Source organism: Oryctolagus cuniculus, chromosome 13 (assembly GCF_051225735.1).
Source record: "Oryctolagus cuniculus isolate XC-2025 breed Fujian yellow rabbit chromosome 13, ASM5122573v1, whole genome shotgun sequence".
Lineage (NCBI taxonomy): Eukaryota > Metazoa > Chordata > Mammalia > Lagomorpha > Leporidae > Oryctolagus > Oryctolagus cuniculus.
In genome coordinates, this window is record NC_142879.1 from 37,624,945 (window position 1) to 37,647,851 (window position 22,907).

At 50.7% G+C, this 22,907-nt stretch overlaps 1 protein-coding gene across 4 annotated transcripts in view; it reads right to left on the reverse strand.

Annotated features, from left to right (window-relative positions):
- SUSD4 (sushi domain containing 4) overlaps nt 1–22,907 on the reverse strand; it is a 130,096-nt gene that overhangs the window by 50,963 nt on the left and 56,226 nt on the right. For all 4 annotated transcript variants that reach the window (XM_051821376.3, XM_089312264.1, XM_089312263.1 and 1 more), the window contains exon 3: nt 10,428–10,640. In XM_051821376.3, coding sequence (XP_051677336.3) covers nt 10,428–10,640 — 213 coding nt within the window. The remainder of the gene's footprint in view (nt 1–10,427; nt 10,641–22,907) is intronic.

Consider the following 22,907-nt stretch of genomic DNA (forward strand, 5'->3'; position numbering starts at 1 on the left):
ATTTATTAAGCTGGGATTTGCATGACACAAAGAATCCAATTAAGCGCAGATCTGGGAGAGAAGTATTTCAAGCAGCAGGAACACCAGGTGCAAAGGCCAGGAAAGCTTGGTGTCCTCAAAAACACAAAAGAACACCTGTGTGTTTACAACACAGAGATCAGGAGGGAGAAAGAAAGGCCAGATCATGCTGGACCCTGTAGACAGGGCAGAGCATAGCGTTTTCCTGCAGGTGATGGAAGCCAGTGGGGCCTGCGAAACATGGCCATCCCATGGTCTGCTCTGTATCCTCAGAGGGTTTGCCAACCTTGCCCCAAGAACTTCAGCAGATGGCCCAAGTCCTTGGGCCCCTGCACCTGCGTGGGAGACCTGGAAGAAGCACCTGGCTCCTGGCTTCAGATCAGCACAGCTCCGGCTGTTGTGGCCAACTGGGGAATGAACCAGCGGATGGAAGAGCTCTCTCTCTGTCTCTACCTCTCTCTGTAACTCTATCTTTCAAATAAATAAATAAAAAAAATCTTTAAAAAAATTTAAAAAAAAAAGAGCTTCAGCTGTGGTTCAACGCTCCCAGAAGGCAATGTCTAAGCCCTTGGAATGTCCTGCTTGAGATGAGTCTTCGTACACCTGGAGGCTTCGGGCCATGCTAGTCTGCACTAACAATGTGATTCAGCATAGGGACCTTGGGCCATGGAGTATCAGCTCGACTTCTGGAGGTCAGTAAGGTCAGCCATACTTCATCTCCAGGGGCCGGCCAATCCTACGTAACTGAGCCCCCACACAAAAACTCTGGATGCCAAAGCTGGGGTGAGTGGCCCTGGCTGCCAGTACTCTGTGCGTGTCATCATGTTGTTGCTGTCTGCACCACAGCACTGCGAGAGGACAACAGGAAGCTCGTGACTGGTGGCCCCAGGAATCCCACCCTTGGTGGACGAGAATCTGTGTCCTTCGGTTCTAATAAACCTTAGCCACAAATACAATGGTTTTTCTGAGTCCTGAGTCCTTCTACTGAGTTACTGAACTTGAGGACCCCAAACTTGTAGTTGGTATCAGAAGTGAGGGTGGTTTGGGGGAGCCCAAAATTGTAGCTGGTGCAGGAGTAAGGACTGTCTTGGGGACTCCTGAACTTCGGACCATAGAATATCTTGTTTCTTAGGAGTAACTAACATGCCCCAGAAGTGCAGCTCCAATATCAGTGCTCTCCACACAACTCAGCGAACATCATCCTGACCTCCACAGCTGGCCCAGGATCAGGCTGAAGAAGCCAAACAGAGCCAACAGAAGTGAGTGACATCATCCCGGACCGTCCGCAATGGGCAGAGAAGCGGGGAGGGCAGAGTCGATGCTTGAAGACAGAGGTGATGCAGAGAGAGCTGCCTCACAGGAGGAGGGCTGGATGCCCTGCGGGAGCCGGTCCAGGCTGCCTCTCTCCCCACTGAAGGACACTGACCCCGACAAAACTCCAAGCAGCAACAGAGCAGGATGCTCCAGGCCTGCACGTGAGCGTGGAGTTGGTACAGGCCTCAGCCTGCACCCACTGAGAAAGAGCCGGGCAGAGGGAGCTTGTGAGAGAAGTGATCAGAGTCAGCGCACCGTACCTGGGGTCGCTCTTGACCTACAAGCTGGCTCACTTTAGCCATCTGTGGTTGACAAGGCAATTAGTGTCTCTGAATTTCATTACGGAAAGCATTTATTTTTATATCTAACACTTGGGCAGTACTTCTCTATGGGTTCTTAGCTGTGCACTCTGAAGGACACATTTTCCCTAGCATTTATTGAACACTAAAACAACAACAACAACAACAACAACAAAAAACTGGCTGTATTTGGGCCATCAAAAAATCTCAACAAACTTATACAGCATGTTTTCTGGCTACAATGAAATGAAGACAGACATGAATAGTCAGAAAACTCCCACATGTTTGAAAACTGAATAATACCTTCCTAAATAATCCATGGGCTCACAAAGAAATTAGAATACAAATACAAAATATTTTGAAGAGGATAACAATGAAAATACTGCATATTAAGATGTATGCTATGCAGATAAAATGATATCCATAATTTTCCCTCTAAACAAAAGCATAAATATTAGAAAAAGAGAAATGTCTAAAAATCAAGAATGCACACGGCCAGCGCTGTGGCACAGTGGGTAAAGCCTCTGCTTATGACACTGGCATTCCATATGGGCACTGATTGGAGACCTGGCTGCCCCACATCCAATCCAGCTCCCTACTAATACACTTGGGAAAAGCCCCAGTAGATGGCACAAGTGCTTGGGCACCTGCACCCTTGTGGGAGACCTGGAAGAAGCTCTGGGCTCCTGGCTCTGACTTGGCCCAGCTCCAGCCATTGTGGTCATTTAGGGAGTGAAACAGTGGATGGAAGATATCTCTATCCCCTCCCCCTCATAACTCTGCCCTTTCAATAAATAAATCTTAAAAGAAAATCAAGACTGCACATCTTGCAGCTGGTTGCGTCAACTTTGCAAATGCCATCGTCCAAGTGTTTTATATTCTTGCTGATTGTTTTTCCCTTGCTTATTCTATAATTATCAAGAGAGGATGTTGAAAGCACTCACTGTGGTTGTGGATTTGTCCTTAAAGTTCTAGTAATTTTTGCTTTTTAATTTTGTCTTGGGGTATGTTATTAGGTATGCACAAATTTAGAATTATCAGTAAGCACTCAAAGTGAGAATTCATCTAGAAATGGTAGAAAAGGACAGGCTGCTAAACCCAAAGTACAGCTTAGTCCATCATAAGGAGTCAGCATTAATGAGACAGAAAATAAACACAAATAAGAAACGATCAGCAAAATCACTGGTGAAACTGAGCAAGAAACATAAGACAGTGCTGGCATTGTGGCGTAGCAGTTAAATCACTGCCTGTTTTGCCTGCATCCTATATGGTCACTGGTTCGAGTCCCAGCTGCTCTACTTCCAATCTAGCTCCCTGCAAATACACCTGGGAAAGCAGCAGATGGCCCAAGTACCTGGGTCCATTTCACCAATGTGGGAGACCAGAGGAAGCTCCTGGCTCCTGGTTTTGTTCTGGCCTAACCCTAGCCATTGCAACCACTTGGAGAGTGAACCAGAAGATGGAAGACCTATTTCTCTTGGTCTCCTCCCCCCACTTTTGCCTTGCAAATAAATAAAAATAACTTTTTTAAAAAAATAAACATAAGACAGCACAGATAAAAAAAAGAGTAAAAAGGAACACCATTACAAATCCTATGTTTCAAAAAATGAGAATATACTACCAAGAAATTAGAAAATTTAGATGGAGTCAAACTCCTAAAACAAACAAAAACACTGCGCAATATACAGAAACTGATAACTATTAAACAAATTGAGTTAAAAGCTGAAAGCCTGCCCATAAAGGAAAGCCCAGCCTCAGGAGGCTTCCTCGTGCATTCCACTGACTGTGTAAGGAAGAAACAGCACCAGGGGCCGGCGCCGCGGCTCACTAGGCTAATCCTCCGCCTAGCGGCGCCGGCACACTGGGTTCTAGTCCCGGTCCGGGCGCCGGATTCTGTCCCGGTTGCCCCTCTTCCAGGCCAGCCCTCTGCTGTGGCCAGGGAGTGCAGTGGAGGATGGCCCAGGTGCTTGGGCCCTGCACCCCATGGGAGACCAGGAAAAGCACCTGGCTCCTGGCTCCTGCCATCGGATCAGCGCGGTGCGCCGGCCGCAGCGCGCCAGCCGCGGCGGCCATTGGAGGGTGAACCAACGGTAAAAGGAAGACCTTTCTCTCTGTCTCTCTCTCTCACTGTCCACTCTGCCTGTCAAAAAATAAAAAGAAAAAAAAACTTAAAAAAAAAAAAAAAGAAAGAAACAGCACCAGTGTCACACAAACTCCGGCAGAGCTCAATTCCGCAGGACTGCGTCAGTCTGTTCTATCCGTGCAGCCTCCCCTTGACTGTAAACCCTTCCAAGGATGTCACAGAAAAGAAAACATGCAGGCCAATCCATCTCATCAACGCAGAACAAGGAAATGACAGAATGCACTTGGAAGCCAGAGGCAAACTCCAAAGGGAAAGAAAAGGAGGCATTTCCAATGCCCGTCTCTTGCTCCTGCGCAGGCCACTGAGTGGGTCTACCCCACCTCTCCACCTCTTGAGCTGGACACACAGCTCTCCAGGTGAACATCTCAAGAGAGCACTAAGGTGCCCCAGTATGAGAACAACCTGGAGGTGCCTGCTGAATTCTGATTCCCTGTGCATAAAAATGTGTTTTGCATGTACCCCTTGGGCAATTCTCACAAAGTCAAATGTTGCAAATCACTTTTTTGTTATTGCCATTGAGAGGCTAAGAGAGGAAGAGAGAGAGAGAGGCAGACAGACACAGCTCCCATCCTCTGGTTCACTCTCCAAAAGGCTGCAGTGGCTGGGGCTGGGCCAGGCGGGGGCCAGAGCCAGGAGCCAGGAACTCAATCCAGGTCTCCTGTATTGGTGGCAGGAACCCAACTACTTGGGTCATCACCTGCTGCCTCGCAGGGTCTGCATTAGCAGGAAGCTGGACTTGGAGCAGAGCTGGGCCTTGGACCCAGGCACTCTGGCACGGATGCAGGTGTCCTAACCACCAGGTTGCCCTGACAACCACTTTTTGATGAGACATGCGAGGCCAGTCCAGGTGACAGACAACACAGAAGACAGCAACTGAAACCCCAAGGCAGGCTGGGACTTTAAGAAGCCCCCGCCCATCCCTTAGCAGCAGTGTCAGATAAATGTCGTGCAGAACAGCCTCTAATCCAAGCAGGTGGTGGGGAGGCGGCAGGGTAGGGCTCGGAGGAGAAGTGAATCAGGGCCTAATAGGATTCTCAAGATGATGACTGGGGAGCCACAGTGAGCCCCAAACTGCTCAGGACTGGTGCGAGAGAAGTTGCATTTCATCTGCGATGAGTTTGGAAGACACCCATGGGGGCAGCCTTGCATTTTTCATAGGCAGTCAACCTAATTCTGGGTTGTTTGAGCTGTGAGCTCAGGAAAAAAAAAAACCCTTTCTGGGGACTCTGTAGCGGGCTTGGTGTTGAGGATTGCTAACAGTCACGGTGTGACCTTCATACACAATCTGATAAGAATCTGTGCGAGCATGGACGTTGCTGACGTGCCCGGTAATTCCTTAAAGCCAGCCCCTCGTGCCACAGCCGCGGACAGCAAGGGCGAGCCCCCGCACTCGGTGCTGTGGCGGGATCCGTGAGCAGCTGGTGACGGAGCAGCACTGTTCTAATTTGGACTCTCCCCGAGCGCTGTGCCAACCCTCGCCTGTGGCAGCCCAGCTGTCAGCCTGCAACGATGATAACTGATCATTTCTGTCACTTATTTTTGCTGGATCTGCCCCAGTCTGTCCTGACCTTATTTCCTCGGGATTTTTTTTTTTTATTCCTTTCAAGTCATGACCACATTTAAGTTAAAGAAATCTCTTTAAGAACAAAAACCAAACCCACACCGAAGCCACGGGGAGAGCAGTGAGGCCAGTTAACAGCAACATAAATAAGAGATGGCAGCGGTGCTACAGAGGGCTGGGGCCCCCTTTCCGCCCCTTCCCAACTTAGGAGACGGAAAATGAGAAGCACGTATCTCGGGGCAGACGTGCAAACACCTGTCCTTGTGGGCAGAGGGCTGTCGTTTCTGATAAGCCCCATGTAAGGCACCAGGAAAGAAATTCTGCATGATAGAAGATGCACACGGGAAGGGAAGGCTGCTAAATAAAACATTTTTAAAGCATCCATCTGTTTGGGAGAAGCTTCTGGAACAGGGAGGCAACTCACCTTAATATATGAGTAACTGTAAAAACAGGAATATGACTTCTCCTGCTTTTGAAAAATGCCTGCACCCCACAGTCGCAATGAATAAAGGAGCTATCTGCCAAGTTGACTGCCAGCTTTAGCTCATGAGTCAAGTTGAATCTTTTAATTAAAAATTTATAATGTAATAATAATACTTAAACTCACACTGTACCTTCTCCCCAGGAAGCTCAAAGAACCTTCTGCATATCAAATTATTCCATTGTTACAGAATCCTGGTAAGGCTTACAGGGCCAACATATTTTAGAAAGTACTTAAAAATAATGCTTGATGGATGAGTTATTTTTCTAAAAAAAAGTGTGTATTTATTTATCCATTTGAAAGGCAGAGTGACAGAGAGGGGATGACAAACAGATCTTCGATCTACTGGTTCAATCCCCAAATGGCTACAACAGCTGGAACTGTGCCAGCCCAAAGCCAGGAGCCAGGAATTCCATCCAGGTCTCCTGTGTGGGTTGGCAGGGGCCCAAGTACTTGGGCCATCTTTCGCTGCTTCTCCAGGCACATTAGCAGGGTGCTGGATTGGAAGTGGAGCAGCAGGAACTCAAGTGGGTGATCCAATATGGGATGGCGATGTCATGGGCAGCAAAGTAACCCTCTGTGCCACACTGCTCACCCCAGTGGATGAATTATTTTTTCTCTTTTGCACTCTGGAAGGACTAGGACAATGAAGGGTTACACATGGAGATGTAGCCAGCTGGGCTCAGGGCAGAACAGCATTCTTCCTGTGCCCTCTGCCACCTTTGGCCACAACCAGGTAAAGGGAGACCTTGAGACAAAAGTTCAGGTGAAAGCAGTGCCTGGTTGCACACGGAAATTACCTTGGGAGCTCCTAGAAATACCTGTGCCTGGGCTCCCTCGGCCCAGAACAACTGCAGTAGAAGCTCCTGGAGCGAGGCCTGTACAGTTTTCTTTTTAAAAGTCCCCAGGTGACCACACCATGTCACCTGGTTGCAGACAGTACCACAGAGGAGTCGGGATGCTGGCCCAATCCCAGCTCACTCACTCGCTGTGTGACTTGTGTGCGTGTCTCTCAGCCTCTCACAGGCCTCGGTTCCTGGATCTGTACAATGAGGACACTGACATTCTCTGATGCTGACGAGGAATGACGTGCGAGATCTCTGCGGAGCAAGAGGGAAAACCACGTTCCCCTCCCACGGAGGACCCATCCGTGGATATGTGTAAGAATCAGTGGGAATTTTTTTCAGTGCAGTTGCCTTGGCCTTACCCCTAACATTCCAAGGCAGGTGCTCTGAGTAGGTACTTTCAACAAGTTTTGGTACAGATAACCCTCAACACACACTGTATGAACCAGCTCCCTGCAAGTCCCTACCAAGTGTGTTCCATGCAAGAGGCCTCCCTAACCAGGTCTGGCCTTGGGGTCATTATGTATGTGTCACCTGCCTCCCCTCCCCTGGAGACAACATCTTTCATCAGATGAGATGAGCACACGGAACAGCTCAACCCTGGATCTGAATCCCAACTCTGCCTCTACCTGGGAGACCACGGGAAATCCAGCCTCTCAGAGCTGCCACTTTCCCACCTAAGGAGATACCAGAACCGACTTTGCAGGGCTGCTGTAACAGCTAAAGAGGACAATGCATACAGAACATGGGTACCCCATCCACACGACAGACACCCCTTCAAACAGTGCAGTCATGTTGGGAAAGGAAGATAAGGCAGACAGGCAGATGGGGAACAGGTGTGTGTGTCAGGGTGGGGGGGACTGGGCAGGCTGCAGGGATGGCAAAGGAGACTTTGCCTTTTGTGACTAGGGGCAGGGGGCAGGTTCAGGACTGATGTCTCAGGGGGTTCCTCTATTCAGCTGAATCCCTATTCATCTCCGTCAGCATCCCCAAAGTGCATGACTTAGGACGGGCAACTCAGCTCCAACACCCAACAGGTAGCTCAGACTCCAGTGTACTGACAATACTAACTATGGCCTAAGTAATAACAACATATCATAACATAAGCCCATCAGAAGTACGGAAGGAAAGAGAGCCCATGTGCTTTCCATGTGATTGCTTAAAAATGGCTCAGGTCACTGCACTTGGACCCAAACAGCAGTCAAAAGCAGTGAAAGCAAATGCCAGGAAAAAGCAGGCAGCTCCTGCAGGAGCTCAGCATGAATACTCGCAGAGCACCTGCCTGTGGGTGATGCCAACCTTACCCAGACCACCATCCGAAGGCTGTGTGTGTGCGTACAGGGCGGGGGTTGTCCCAGGTAAAGACAGAGGCAGCTGGACCCCATCAGCCCACTGGCCACGTGACTAAGGAAGATAGGAAGGAAAATGGAGCTGCCATTTCCTTCCTTTCCTACCTTGTAGGTGACAACTGCCAGCTCAGATGTGCAGCAACACCTAGTGAGTGCAGGGAGCTGGGCCGCCCGTCACCACTCAGTGGCCATAACGTGTCATCTGGACCCACATCCCTCTCTGCAATCAAGGGGTCTCTCACCACAGAAGCACTGCAAGGTTGGATGAGGTTGTTCTCTGGGTTTAGCAAATCTCACGAGTTAAACCACGTTTCCCTCCAGGCCACAGCTACAGACATGTGCTACAGGCTGCACCCCAGGCTTCCAGCAAGAGCCTGGGGCGACAGGGCAGGTGTCTGTTCTCACAGTGAGGAAAGCCAACCTAAGGATGGGCTCTACCCACAGACAGTCCCACGGGGGCCACACTACCTGTGTGGTTTAATCAATGCTTGTCTTCCACTTGGCCCTCTGCTCCTCACCAGCTCAAAGGAGCCGACTGCCCAATGACAAGGGAAAAATTTCCTGCAACTCAGTTCACATTAGAACAGGCAGCACTCTGCAGAGGTCCCCGCGAGCCCTCTCAGTGGCACCACGACAGCCCTGAGCTCTGGGAGGCTCACATAAACAAGCTGTCTGCTGGACCCACGCGGCTCCAGCTCCCTGAACTTCTTAGATTTGCTCAACGTGGCTATATCAGAAATGGACTTGAAACCCAGTGACCAATGTAACCAGGGGCTGTCCTCAGCGCTGCTCAAGGAAGACGGGAAGAAGCAAAGGTTCCCCCCCACCCCCGCCTTGCAGAGAAGGCCTCTGTGAAAAAGTCCTTGAATATTAAAACCCCACTCATAAACAACGTCAGTCTGCAGCTCTCCAGCTCGGTGTCCTCTGCCTCCTGAAGCACACACTCTGAAGAGCAAACTCAAAGAAGGGAAGAAAGAGCAAGTCTACACCCAAGGGTGCTCCAGGGCTACGCTGAGCCACCCCCGCCCAGAGGCTAAACTCCTGCTGGAAGGATGTGGTCGTCAACACTGCCACAGACCCCTTTCCCAGGACCCAGGGTCCTAAGGGAGGTGGGGCAGGGGGCTGCCTCCACGCCCGAGGAGACTCCCCCCCTACCCAGAGACTGTGTGCAATTAGTTTTTTAGGTCTCTATTTAAAAACCAGAAACAGGATTAGGCATTTAGCCTAGAGGTTAGGATGCTGGGTTCAGCTCCCAGCTCCAGCTCCTGATGCCAGTTTCCCACCAATGCAGACTCCAACAGCCTCAAGTAACTGGGTTCCTGCCACCCATGTGGGAGACATGCAAGAGGTAAAAAAAAAAAAGAATTTATTTTTAAAAACTTTAAACCTTTATTAATTTTGGCTTTAAAATAAAAGCAAAGGTAGAAAGTCCTTTAAGGGCAAGATAGCATCTTACCCATCCTTTGGGGTTTCCCTAAGGAAGAACACGACAGAAACTTGAAAAATGTCTATCAGATTGAATTATTTTAAAAGTTCCATATAGGAAATACACAGTAAGTCACAATAATTGTTTACATATCATTATTACAAACGTTCCATCATCCCCAAGTAAATTCAACAGTGGTGTTAACAGAAACTGAGACTAATTTCTAATGAACTCAATATAAATTCTATGTCTCATAATAGTTTGATTCTAGAATTAATTCTTGTCTCATGCCAATTCCAACCTCAGCCTTGTTGATCCTCTGAGCTATATAGCCAACAATTTGCCATTCAAGGCATTTTTGAAAACTCTAAATGCATTCACAAAGAGTAAAAAAAAAATCCATGAAGTTGTTTCGACCAACAGATTTTAGGGTAATTGCTAGAAGCAAATGAGTATCTTGTCGCCACCAATTCATTTTGGAGAAATTGCAAGAAACAACTGTCTACCTTGTCAATCTGTCATGTGTGTCACACTTCTTTCCATTCTTAACTGAATCCTTTATAACACAGAACTGATAAATAGTAATTGATTTAATCCTCTGAGTAACAGATGTCTCCCATATCACTAACTACAGTTTTCCCTTGCTGTGTTTACTGCACTTGAGTAACATGGAAATGAGTGGTGAGCTGGCAGCTTGATAATAAATGGCCCGAATGTTATCTGAGTTGCTCTCTCACATGGACAAAAACGATGATAAATTGGACTGTAATTGAGACAGAGGAGGAAGAGTATTACTTTTAATGTTGAGATGAATGCATTCCCAGTCCCAGCCCTCAATACACCCAAGCTTTTCCATCAACATGTAGGTTTCCCCAGAAACAGAGAGAGCGGCCCAGGGCATCAGCCCCTCTGTCACACATGGCCCTGCACCTGCTGTGGCCCAGGCACACGGAGCCTGGTGAGCAGCTTCGTGGACAGGCAGGTACTTTACCTTCTTGCACACAGACGGGTTTATCACTTGGGATCCAGCCTAGGGTTCCATTCAGATGCTTCATGCACAGCCTCTTTGTGGAGCCCTTCAGCTTGAAGCCGTCCTGGCAGTGAAACCGGGTTACAGAGCTTTCAAAGAAAATCCCTCCACTGGGGGTCCGGAAGCCATTCTCGGGGACGCCCGGGTCAGCACACACGTGGAGGTCATCGAACCCTACATGGACAGAGAGAGAGAAAAGGGCATCTCTGAATGCATGCTTCTAGTGCCAGGACTTCCCAGATCACAGCAGAGCCATGTGATGTTACGCGCCCAGCGACGGGCTGCCACTCACAGAGCTGAGAACACGGCGCTCACCTGGGCTTCCGGCTCCAGGGCCCGGGAAGCCTCTGAGGAGGCTCTAGTAGACGAGAGAAGAGGCAGAAAGTGCCCGCCGGGGGCACAGACATGCAAAATGCTGGGCAGAGTTGTCAGGGAAGGGCCAGGCAGGAAGACAAAGCTGAGCCCTGCCTGGCAGGGTGGGTCAAGACTCAAAGCAGAACTCCCGGGGTGGGGGTTCCCCAGGGGAGAGGGGGCTGGGAGACAAAGCGAGCAGCTGGAGGACCAGGGTGTGGGGAGAGGTAGGCTGCAAATGCCCACCTTCCCCATCCCCCCCACCTGCCAGGCCCAAACCCACTCCTCAAGGCCCAGTGCAAGTTTCTCCTCTTCCCGCCCCCCACCCCCCACCCCACTCTGTCCCACAGCCATGGGGCGAGCACGGCTCTGGACTGAATCGTCTGCAGATGGCCGCCGCACAGTCCCGACCGTGAGTCCTGCAAGGTCAAGGTCTCTGAGTTTTTCCTCTTTGCACCCCCAGGATCTCCCCCAGTGTCCTGCACAGAACGTGTTCTGGGAACACCTGCTAAATGAATACATGAGGCCTACAGGACAGCAGACTGAGGCTGCACCAGAAGAGAGCCCAGAAACTCTACCGGGAGCCCCGGGCAACAGTGGGGAGGCTGCGGTGCGCGGCCAGGAGGGCTCGAGCAAGTGAGACGCTTCTACCCCAGGCCCCCCCTTCTCAACTGACGGGATGCTGGGGAGAAGGCAAGGCCTGGAAGTTCACGTCCAGCTGGCGGGGGTGAGGCAGCTCACGGGTGTCATGAGCTGGCCCGGGGAGGCTGAAACAAGGCCAGTTCTTCGGTGTGCCTAACACTCTGGGAGAAGGAAGGGACGCTCCGGAAGTGGGACAGCCAGGCCCTGCGGAGGCCTCTGCACATTTTCTTACTCATGTCACGTGGGCGAGTCCTTGCTGGACAGCTGTCAAGAACAAGCACGAACCGCTCTATCTGGAGCAGGACCCTTGTGCCTGGCCACTCCTCTCCCAGCATAGCCTGCCGGGCCAGGTCAGGCTGGACACCTCCGAGACACGGCCGAGGAGTCTGACCCCAGACTCATGTCCGTGGGTTCAGTCCAGTACCGACAGAAAACAGGGAAATAACTGCATTTGTGCTGTACAGAAAGTTTTGGCCCTGAGTCCCTAAACAATACTGTATACCAACCACTCACACGGCACTGGCATCGCAGCATGCACATGGTATCAGGTACTGAGTCACACAGTAGAACGTGCATCCACAGAGTGCTGCCACGCAGGGGAGGCCCCGGGGCCAATCCCCTGCGGACACTGAGGGGCACTGTGCTGAGGGGGCAAAGTCAACAGCACGGGACTCAGGGTTCCATGGCAGTCTAGAAGGCCTACAAGCACAGATGCCCGCAGCCCAGGGCCGCCGCTCCACACCTTCCTGGCAGTCTGCAGGTTGCCACACACGCACATACGCTCAGACAGACAGAAGCAGCGCCTGCTCCAGTGACACCAGGTGGGGTTTGTGCAGCCAGGCCCTTAGGTCAGTGGTGACACAAGTGTACAGAGGACAGGGTCTGTCAGTGGTGACATAAGTGCTGTACAGTGGCCAGCGCCGCGGCTCACTAGGCTAATCCTCCGCCTTGCGGCGCCGGCACACCGGGTTCTAGTCCCGGTCGGGGCGCTGGATTCTGTCCCGGTTGCCCCTCTTCCAAGCCAGCTCTCTGCTGTGGCCAGGGAGTGCAGTGGAGGATGGCCCAGGTGCTTGGGCCCTGCACCCCATGGGAGACCAGGATAAGTACCTGGCTCCCACCATCGGATCAGCACGGTGTGCCGGCCGCAGCGCACCGGCCGTGGCAGCCATTGGAGGGTGAACCAACGGCAAAAGGAAGACCTTTCTCTCTGTCTCTCTCTCTCACTGTCCACTCTGCCTGTCAAAAAAAAAAAAAAAAGTGCTGTACAGAAGACAGGGTCGACCCCCCTCCCAGGGGGTGTCTCAGGAAGTAGGAGGGGCATGAGGGTACAGCAAAGAGCTGGCTGTTCTGCCAGGCTGGGAGCAGGCAGCAGAGAGAGGGAAAGAAGGGGTGGAGGCAGCCCCTGCAGGCTGTTAGCGCAGGGTGTGGACCCGAGCAGGGGAGGGGCCATGGTGCTGGACTGAGTTTTGAACAGGGATGTGATGGGGACCAGGTTTGCATTTGAGAACCATCTCTCTGGAGGCCACAGGGGGACTGATGGGAAGACGACAGAAACGGCTCCCAGGTCACCGGCTGTTCCTCGGGATCCTGGGGCAGCTCTGCAGAAAGGCAGACCCCGGGAACCATGCTCTGTGGAGGGATGGGGCCAGGGGGCTGCGCTTCTACAAAGCTCCCTAAGGGACCCCTGGGCAGCCAGGACAGCATTGGCGTCAGGGTCACCATTTGAGAACTGCGGCATTCAAGGCCACTGTAGGTCAAGGTGTGAATGGGAGAGTTGGAAATAAAGAAGACAGAGTCATGAAAACTGGAGCTGCCGAACAGAGACCAGGATGGGAGAGTCAGGAGAGAGGCATCTGGGGCACCCCCAGGCTCCGAGGCGGACAACGGGAGAGACGGCGGTGCTGGGCACCCGAGCTGACGGGACAGGATGAAGAGTGGGCCTGGGGAGAGGGATGGGAGCTCGGGTAGGGCAGGGAGCCCGATTCTCAGGGCTAACAGGCAGAGATGTCTGGCAGTCTGGCCTGCAGCTCGTCGGTGCCCTAAGCTGCAGCCATGCCACAGCTGCAGGCATGGGAGGGTGCACACTCCTGTGCCCTGCAGAGGGTAAGGCAGGGTCAGCTGAGGACATCCACAGAGAACGTGCAGCACCGAGGGCCATCGGAGAAAAAAGACCTGGCTGGTGTCCCCCCAGACAAGGGAAAGGGTGTCAAGAATGGAGGGACGGGAGGCCACGTTGGACGTCATCCACAGTCAGCTAAGCTGAGGTCTGAGGGCCACCGGCTGGGGACACTGCACACTGGGCAGCTTCAGGGACACACACTGTCCCCAGGGAGGAGGTTGTCCACTGATGTCCCAAGAGCAAAGAGTGACTGAGTGTGGACTTCTCTGTCATGATGCTTGGTGGGAACGCAGAGAGGAAAACAACAGAGACAGACAGGCTGCAGGTAGCGATGGGTGAGGGGGAGATGGCCGGGGTAGGCTGCCCCCACCTGGATGAGGGCAGGGATGGGGACCCAGACCCTGGAGGAGGGACTTCTCTGCCATGGACACAGGAAGGGAAGTCAAGCCGGAGCCTCCGCTGATGGCGGGCGTTCTCCAGGACGGCTCGTCCTGCAGGGTTCAGCCGAGACAGCGCCTCTTCCAGGAGCCTTCCCTCCTCTCTGCAGCCCGAGCAGGAGCCCTCTTCCCCCACCAAGGCGCCCTGAGCTCACCTCTCTCAAGGTGAACACCGGCACAGTGCTGACGACCAGGTGTGCCACAGGCCGTGGGGTCCAGCCGTGGGTACCCAAGAGAGGACTGAGAAGATAGGATGGTACCAGAAAACAGTCTTCATCTTGGCCAGCAGATCTCATTAGGCAAGTCGGGCATTTTCCAGGGTCTGTGAGAGCTTCAGATTCCACTTTTCAAAACATCCCTATCAGAGGGGCTCCCAGCCTGCCACTCCCCTGTGGAGCTGCTGGTGCCTTTTGGGGGTGTTGATAGCAGACGGCACGCCCATGAGGCACTGGGATTCTTTGGTCATCGGGAAAGAGAAGAGAAGATCATTTGGGTGCAGGTGCACTCCAATAATCGTACCCTAAGAATCTGTTCTTGAAGTCTCAACCTAGTCCCTCCCTTTCCTCAAATTCTGCTTAATGCTTTGGAACTAAGTAGCCACAGCTTGGAGAACAGAAAATAGTTCACAGAAGGATTTCCAACATGTTTGTTTTTGGGGGGAGTGAGAAGAGAAGAGAAGAGAATGTTCCATCTCTTTCTTTTTTTTTTTTATTTTTTATTTTTCTAAGGCTTAATGCTCTACTGAATAAAGAGTTCAGTGAAAGCCAGCGCCGTGGCTCACTAGGCTAATCCTCCGCCTAGCGGTGCCGGCACTCCAGGTTCTAGTCCCGGTCGGGGCGCCGGATTCTGTCCCGGTTGCCCCTCTTCCAGGCCAGCTCTCTGCTGTGGCCCGGGAGTGCAGTGGAGGATGGCCCAAGTGCTTGGGCCCTGCACCCCATGGGAGACCAGGAGAACCACCTGGCTCCTGCCTTCGGATCAGCGCGGTGCGCCGGCTGCAGCGCGCCAGCCGTGGCGGCCATTGGAGGGTGAACCAACGGAAAAGGAAGACCTTTCTCTCTGTCTCTCTCACTGTCCACTCTGCCTGTCAAAAAAAAAAAAAAAGAGTTCGGTGAACAAAAAGCTGACAGACCACAGGCCATCCAAGTGGCCTCCACGGCCTCCCAGTTGGCGCTGACTTTGCTTCTGAGTGAGAATGCAGGCACAGGAGACAATCCCTGGGAGGACTAACTTCCTGTGTCCACTTCATGGGCCAGGGGCTGCCCAGATATTTGGTTAAGCATTATTCTGGGTGTGTTTGCAAGGATGTTTCTCAAGGAGACTAACCTCGGACTTAGGACAGCAGACCCTCGCTAACGTGGTGGGCCCTGTGCAGTCCAGTTAAGGAGAAGAACAAAAGGCTGAGTCAGAAGGAATTAGCTCTCTCTGCATTACTGTAGTCTTCAGCTGGGACACGGGCCTTCTGTCTTCCCCCTGGACTCACCTTAGACCTTCTGTCATGGGCTGCCCCGGGTCTCAAGCCTTTGGACTCAGACTGCGCCTGTGCCACAGACTCTCCTGCATCTCCAGGAAACATAAATGCACCCTCGCAGATGCTCCATCCTGGCAAACCCATCACAAGCTGAAAACATCCAAAGTCAGAATCGGATTTAACACACCGAACCTACTGAACACCGTAGCCAAGCTCAGCTTCCCTTAAACATGCTCAAAACACTCCATGGCAACAGCTGGGGAAAACCATCAAACCAAAGCCTGTTTTATAATACAGTGTTGAATTCCTCATGGAATTTGTTGAATATTATACTGAAAATTAAAATTGGAATAGTTGTATGCATATGCTTTCACACTCAACAGCAACCATCTGTATGCATGTGTTAGAGAGAGAGAGAGAGAGATCCTCCTATTGGCTCTGTTTCTCTGGAGAACCCAGTCTCACACATCTTTCTATACAGAGGTACAGGAGCACTTAGAAAACGCTACGAGATGAAAGCTGACTGTTGCTGCCTCCAGAGGGTGCCATTTCACCCAGGGTCCCTGAACCCAGGTCAGAAGCTGTCAGGTGGGGGCAGTGCCTGGGTCCTGGGGTCTAAACAGCCCACGTACAAGAGCCCCAGCCTGCAGTCCCCTCTGGTGCTGACACAAAGCTGGCCTACATCCTCTTGGGACCAGCATCACCATCATGGGCACTGGTTTTCCAGCCCAGCACTTGGGACCCGAGGAACAAGCCAAGGACAGAGTTGTAGTTTGGACTGTGGTTCTCAGGGGAGGCCAGGATCCCCTCTCTTCCTCTTCCATAACAGAAAGCTGAGCGCTGGCTTGGCAGTGCCTCTCTCGTCTCACACAAGGCAATGCACCAAACCCTCTGTCTCGTCGTGGGGTCTTGACGCTGTGGGCCTGGCTACTAGTGAGCCTGCTAAGAAGCCATTGGAAAGAACCATAAAAATGAAAGAGGTGTGCAAAGCAATCTTACGGGTTATTATAACTGAAAAGTCATATGCTAGATAGCAAGGGTGGATCATAGGCAGCCAAATCAATTTAGAACCGGGGCTGGGTTTCCATTTCTCTATGAACTGCTAGATGAGCCTTGGGGGAAGGAACAGGATTGAGACAGAAAAATTGATTTTCCATGCATTTGCTTAGTGAGAGGGTCCTGGGGCTAGTGATAAAGGGGCATCCCTGGGAATATTTAAACAGATGTTTGCAAATTTTGCCTGGGATCCAGGGTAACCTCAGGCCCTCCCCTCCCTCACCCCATGGCACTTACTGTTAGCCTCCCACAGTCGGCACTAAAACCACCTTAGAAGCCATCTGATCTGACCCCTCTGTGTCCCAGGGGACAACGCCGAGGCAGGAGAGGCCAAGGCCCTAACCACTCACAGCAGAGCAGGGACTAAGCTCGGGTGCCCCGATTCACGGTCCACACTCTTGCCACCAGCACTGCTGTCTCCACTTAGCCCTTCCCTGTCATATTTCAATGTGCATGACTCCGGTCTGCATGACGCTGCCCACTCTTTGAGGGAAAGAGCATGTTTTAAACATTTCTGAGTCCCCAAATTGTTAAAACAAGGTTGAGCAAAGAGCAACATTGAGACGCTTCGTGACTGGACACAAAACAATCCTCTGAGCCCCGTCTCAGCATGACAGGGCCAGGAGACCCGAGTGGTCACTCCGAAACCCAAGCACACAGGCAGGCAGGCCCCAAACACCTACTGACCACAGCATGGCTCTGAAGTACACTTCTGGGGCTGAAAGGGGTTCTTGGCAAGACCACCACCCAACCCCACATGTCGGTTTCCTGGTGAGTCCTAGAGACAGCAGTGCACCCGCACCCTGAGAGTTACAGGAAGAAGAAGGTGGGGTGTGGAGAAGCTGAGGACGCCCCTCTTGACCACTTACGGGCTTTCCTCTGTTAGACCTAAACAGTCCACCTACAGCTGCGCTGGCATCCCATGTGGGCGCTGGTTCGAGACCTGGCTGCTCCACTTCCAATTCAGCTCTCTGCTATGGCCTGGGAAAGCAGTAGAAGATGGTCCAAGTCCTTGGGCCCCTGTGCCTACGAGGGAGACCTGGAGGAAGCTCCTGGCTCCTGGCTTCGTATGGGTGCAGCTCCAGCCAGCCAACTGGAGAGTAAACCATCAGATGCAGGACCTCTCTCTCTCTCTCTCTCTCTCTCTCTCTCTCTGCCTCTCCTCTCTCTGTGTAACTCTGACTTTCAAATAAATAAACAAATCTTGAAAAAAAAAATGACATGAAATAGAAAGGAGAAGTCAGAGTACATCCTGCATGGTTCAGGTGAGCACTGCTTTGTGTGGGTTTACTCTTTTCGTTTGTGCACACATGCTAATTGGCAAAGCAAACTAGGTTTCCTTCAGTGAGCCACAGTCAGAAAAGCTTGAAAACCAGCACTTCCCATACACTCGCCCTCACCTGGTATCTGAACACAAACTTCCTTCAGATGGCATAGCGGGGGCCCAAGGGCACAGGTTCTGGAGAGACTCTGCTTTCAACCCCAACTCTGCCTCTGTCTAGCTGTATACCCGTGGGTCAGATACTTAACCTCTCCACCTTAGGTTTCCTTATACATAAAGTGAGGGTTATAACAACATCTACTTCCCCTGGTGCAGTAGGTGAAGCTGCCACTTGGGAGGCCCGCATCCCATGGTGGGAAGCCTGGCTCGAGTCCCAGCTACTCTGCTTCCTATCTCGCTTCCAGGTAATGCAGGAGATCCTGGCAGCGGACACGCAATGTTCAAGAGGCTGGATCCCTGTCACTCACTTGGAAGACCCAGATGGGGTTCCACCCTCCTGGCTTCGGCCTGGCCCAGCCCTGGCTGTTGCCATCATTTGGGGAGTTAACCAGCAGATGGAGGATTAGTCTCTCTCTCTCTCTCTCTCTGTCCCCCCCCCCCCATGTGTGTGTGTTTTTCAAATAAATAATTAACCTTTTTTAAACACTGAGATGCAAATACATGTAAAGTGGCAACCAGCAGATGGCAAATGCCCAATCAACATATGCCAGGTATTATGTTATTAATAATCAACAGTTCCCTCAAGAATGAAAACACATAGCTTTTAGGCAGACAATACTTTCAGAGAAATCAGGTATCTCCTAATTTCCAAGAGCCACCTTAATTTCTGAAAATACTCAAGTCTTTCCTTTTCCCTAACTTGCTGTAGGATTAAGTATCTTTGAAAATGACTGCGGGGGCTGGCGTTGCGGCGCAGTGGGTAAAGCCACCACCTGCAACACTGGCAGCCCATATGGGCGCTCGTTGGCATCGCAACCACCCCACTTCTAATCCAGCTTCCAGCAAATGGCCTGGGAAAGGCAGTAGAAGATGGCCCAGGTGCTTGGGCCCCTGCACCCACGTGGGAGACCCAGATGAAGCTCTTGGCTTCTGGCTTTGGCCTGGCTCAGCCCTGGCCATTGCAGCCATCTGGGGAGTGAACCAGTGGATTAGACTTTCTCTTTCTCTCTCTTTGCCTCCCCCCTCCTCTGTAGCTTTTTCAAATAAATATTTTTAAAAGAGAGAGGAAGGGAGGGAAAGTAAATGACCGTTGAACTTAGGAGCAACAAGAAAAACTTCTAAATAGAGGCCTTCTCTTGGTTAAGACACGAATCAATGGTAATACATAAACCTCCAGAGCCTTGAACTCTGACCTCTTTAAGAGTCAAGCATAGCGGGGACATCTGAGGGTGGGAACTGGCAGTACACAGTCTGCCCTGGCCTTGTTCTAAGATACAGCAGCTGGTTCTCAAGGAAAACCTCTCTTAGGGGTAAGCACCCCCATTTTGAGCACAGGGCTGGGTGCTAACCAGCAAACGGAATACCCATGACTCTAGGAATGGTGGGGAAAGAGCTCAGAGTCAAAAAAGAGGTTTAAGACGGATTTTTCCAGTAAAAGACAACAGAAAAATTCAACAGAGGAAATCAAAGGCTCTAAATTAATTTTCTTGTTGGGGAACTTAGTGCTATCTCATTCTATAAGTCAGTGTACTATCAGTTACCATATTAAGAGGTACCTAGGGTATGAGGGGAGGCTGATCACTGCTATAATTTATTAGGCTAAATGGGTTTTTCCCTGCAAGGGTAGTTAGTATTCCTTAGAAAAGAATAGTAAGGGAATACCCAGAAGTGAACTCGGGCCAGTTACTATAGCAATATTTCTGCCACACCAATAGCATGATCTACTATTCATTATTTCAAATTTATATGAACAGGGTACCACTGACACCCAGTTTTCTCAAGACACAAAAATGAGTTGAGGAATGCAGAATTCGTCCACATGGGCTGAAGGCTCAGCTATCTGAATTCCATTAACCAGAAACTACAGTGAACACTGCACCCTCTGATGATAAACATAATAATAACTCCAAATATCTGGATGCTAATCCAGTGAGGCAACTTTTCCCTAGAAATACGAGAATGCTTTAATGTTTCAAGAAATATTCAGAGATGAATATAAAGTATGCTATGCCCGAACAAGTAAACGTTGCAAAAAATAAGTCTTAATAGCATAATTTAGACTTGATTAAAATGGATAAAGACCACAGATGTGGAAGTCATAGCAGTCCCATTTGATGCCAGAACTGATATTTCCCCCTCTTGATTTAATTCACTTTGATTACCTAATTATTCCTAAATCCTTTCACTCCGTTTCAGCTCCAATAAAACTGATAACAATGCTAACTCATAATGTGATTTTCACTCCAGTCTCACAATGCTACTCCACACGAGCAGATCCAGCAACATAACAAAATCATTCCAGACTGTGATACTATAACAGGGAAAAACAGAATAAGCTTTGACCTCCTGGAAACAAAGCAGACACTGAAAACCACTCATCGGGAAAATCTGAGGATTCCTTCCAGCCACAGGAGGATGGGGGCAGGGAAATTCTGCAACTGATGCAAATTTGAGGATTATCAATTGTGAGAACATTTGAATAAGGCATGAATAATTTTTTTGAGAAACGGAATGGTACAGTTAAAGTGTATCCTTACCAGTGAAAATGTAGGCTGCCGGTCTGTCCAGTTCTGCAACTCTGGACAAAGACCTGGATCTTCCTGCATTTCACATCTTAGTAATAAATGTGGCAATTAGACGGTTTCTCTGGTCCCTTCCACTTCTAAATCCCACAATGTCTAGTCTCTTCTTGATAAAAATTGGTAACATCTCCCAGAGTAGAAGCAGCCAGCCAGGAATCACTGCACGCATGGATTATTTAAAAAAAAAAAAAGAAGAAGAAGAAAAAACATACCTAGAATGCAAACTCAAAATGCCTATGGCTCTTTATTGTTTGTTTCTTTCACAAAATCAGATGACCTTCCTTTTCTGTGGGCAACAGCTTTCAAGCAACATTCAACTGTGTCTTCCACAAGTGAGCCCCGGCCCAGCTTACAAAGCGTTTTACATGCACCATCCCGTTTCATCCACACAGGAGCCCCAGCAGATCAGAAGAGCAGCTGGGTCGGATCAGTTCTCACTGTCACTTTACGAACACCCGACCGTTCACAGTAACAACTGCCTGGCCATCTTTGTGATGTTGCATCACAAACCCGAGTCCAGTTCACAGGTGAGTGGTGGGGGTTGGAGATGGGCAGGGAGAGCAGGGGGCTGTGTGGAGCTGGCTCAGGCTGGTGATTGTGGGGAGACTCTCCCGTGATCCTCCTGGTGGATGCATCCCAGCACAGTGTGGTCACAGCAGAGAGGTCAGGGCTCTGGCTGGGGCTGCTTGCTTCTTCATTTGTTGTTAAGATGATCACCTTGGGCGGGGGGAATCGTGCTTCTATCACCAATATACATAAAAATTCTGACCCAACATCTCCAGTAGCCCCAAGTTTATCACCAATCTCCCTTCTAAGGCTATTTAAGCCAAACGGGATCATTGTAAAAATATTCTGAAAACTACAAAATCATATGCAAGTATATATACACTGAAAGTTTTCAGGAATGCTGGGCAGAAATTACAGAGTTATTCTTGAAGGAATCTTAGAATTCACCTAGATAATTTCCCTCATTTTATAACTGAGAAATTAGAGACCAAAAAATATAAATGACTGCATGAGTTCACACAGCTCTGAGAGAGGACAGGGGCTGGGACCTGGAGCCGCAGCCCTCATCCTGGGCACTTCCTACTCTGTGGGCAGCAGAACAAGGCCCAGGAGAGGCTGAGCTGCTCGCCACCTGCTGTGATAGGCATCATGACCTGTGGCATTTACACCTTGGACCACAGCCAAAATCTGCCTCCGGGCAAATGTGCAGGGATCATGAGCTCAAAAGAACTGCCTCTAAATTAGGATGAAATAGAAAAGATTTCCTTATGAGGATGACCATGAATTTGTCCAAAAAGAATTGTCGAGAGCATGCATCTCTTGTGACTGTAAAAAACCTGAGAGAACACTGAGACTTGTTTTTCTTCCTCTTCCAAAAAACCATCTTGGAGCTTAGCAGGGTAAGACATGGCAAAGAAAACACTCGCTGCAATGGACCAACAGAGATTCAAAGCAAAGCTCAAAACAAAGGTAGCACAGCACACACCCTGCCCTCCACCCTCCTGAAGATCTTAGCCCCCTCCCTCGGAAGAGCTGCAAAGTGCTCCACCTATGCCCGGCACGGCGCCGTCTACCTCTTTGCCATTAGTGATCTCAGTTCGCAGAAGAAAGCCAAATCTGGGGGAAGCAGCTGGGGCCTGGGGAGCTGCTCCAGGAATGGGAGAGGAAGTGTGGGAGCTCTGTGAGTGCTAAGGCCAGGGCAGGGGCTACAGTGAGTGTGGAGCCAGAGCTGCAGGAAGCAGCCTGAGTCCTCCCAGAAGGGCCGACTCCAAGGTGCTGGCTGGACTACTTATCATTTAGATGCAGGAATGTGACCTTCCTCACCTCTTGGTCTGCACACGGAGCCTCATTCCTGTGTGTCAGTTTGGTGTGAACAGGAAGGAGCTCCCTGCATAGCAGCCATTCTACAGTGCAGGAGGCCTAGATGGAAGCTGCTGCTGAAGACAAGCTGTATCCACCGCAGGCTTGTGGGACAACCCTGGTGTATCTTCAGCAGTAGAGTTTCTGGCCTTACGGCATCATTCACAGAACAACGGTAATTGGGCTCCTCCCATGTGACTTATGTTGCTCATACAGTTTCATGGCTGAGTTCTCACGTCTGGTCTGCTCTGCACAGGAACTCCAAGGCCATGGCTGGACAGCACTCAGGCCTGGGACTGATGGGCAGGCCCCACTTGGGAGCCCTGGTGATAAGATGGAGATGGACGCTCTCAAGTGCAGGTTTGAAAAGGCTGCCGGTTCCATCTCCTACTGAGGTCTATGGTCCTGCAAGGACACCCCTCCCCTTAGGCTGGGCAGCCGGGGTCAGCGCCTTAGCCAAGCAGAGGACAGTGAACTGG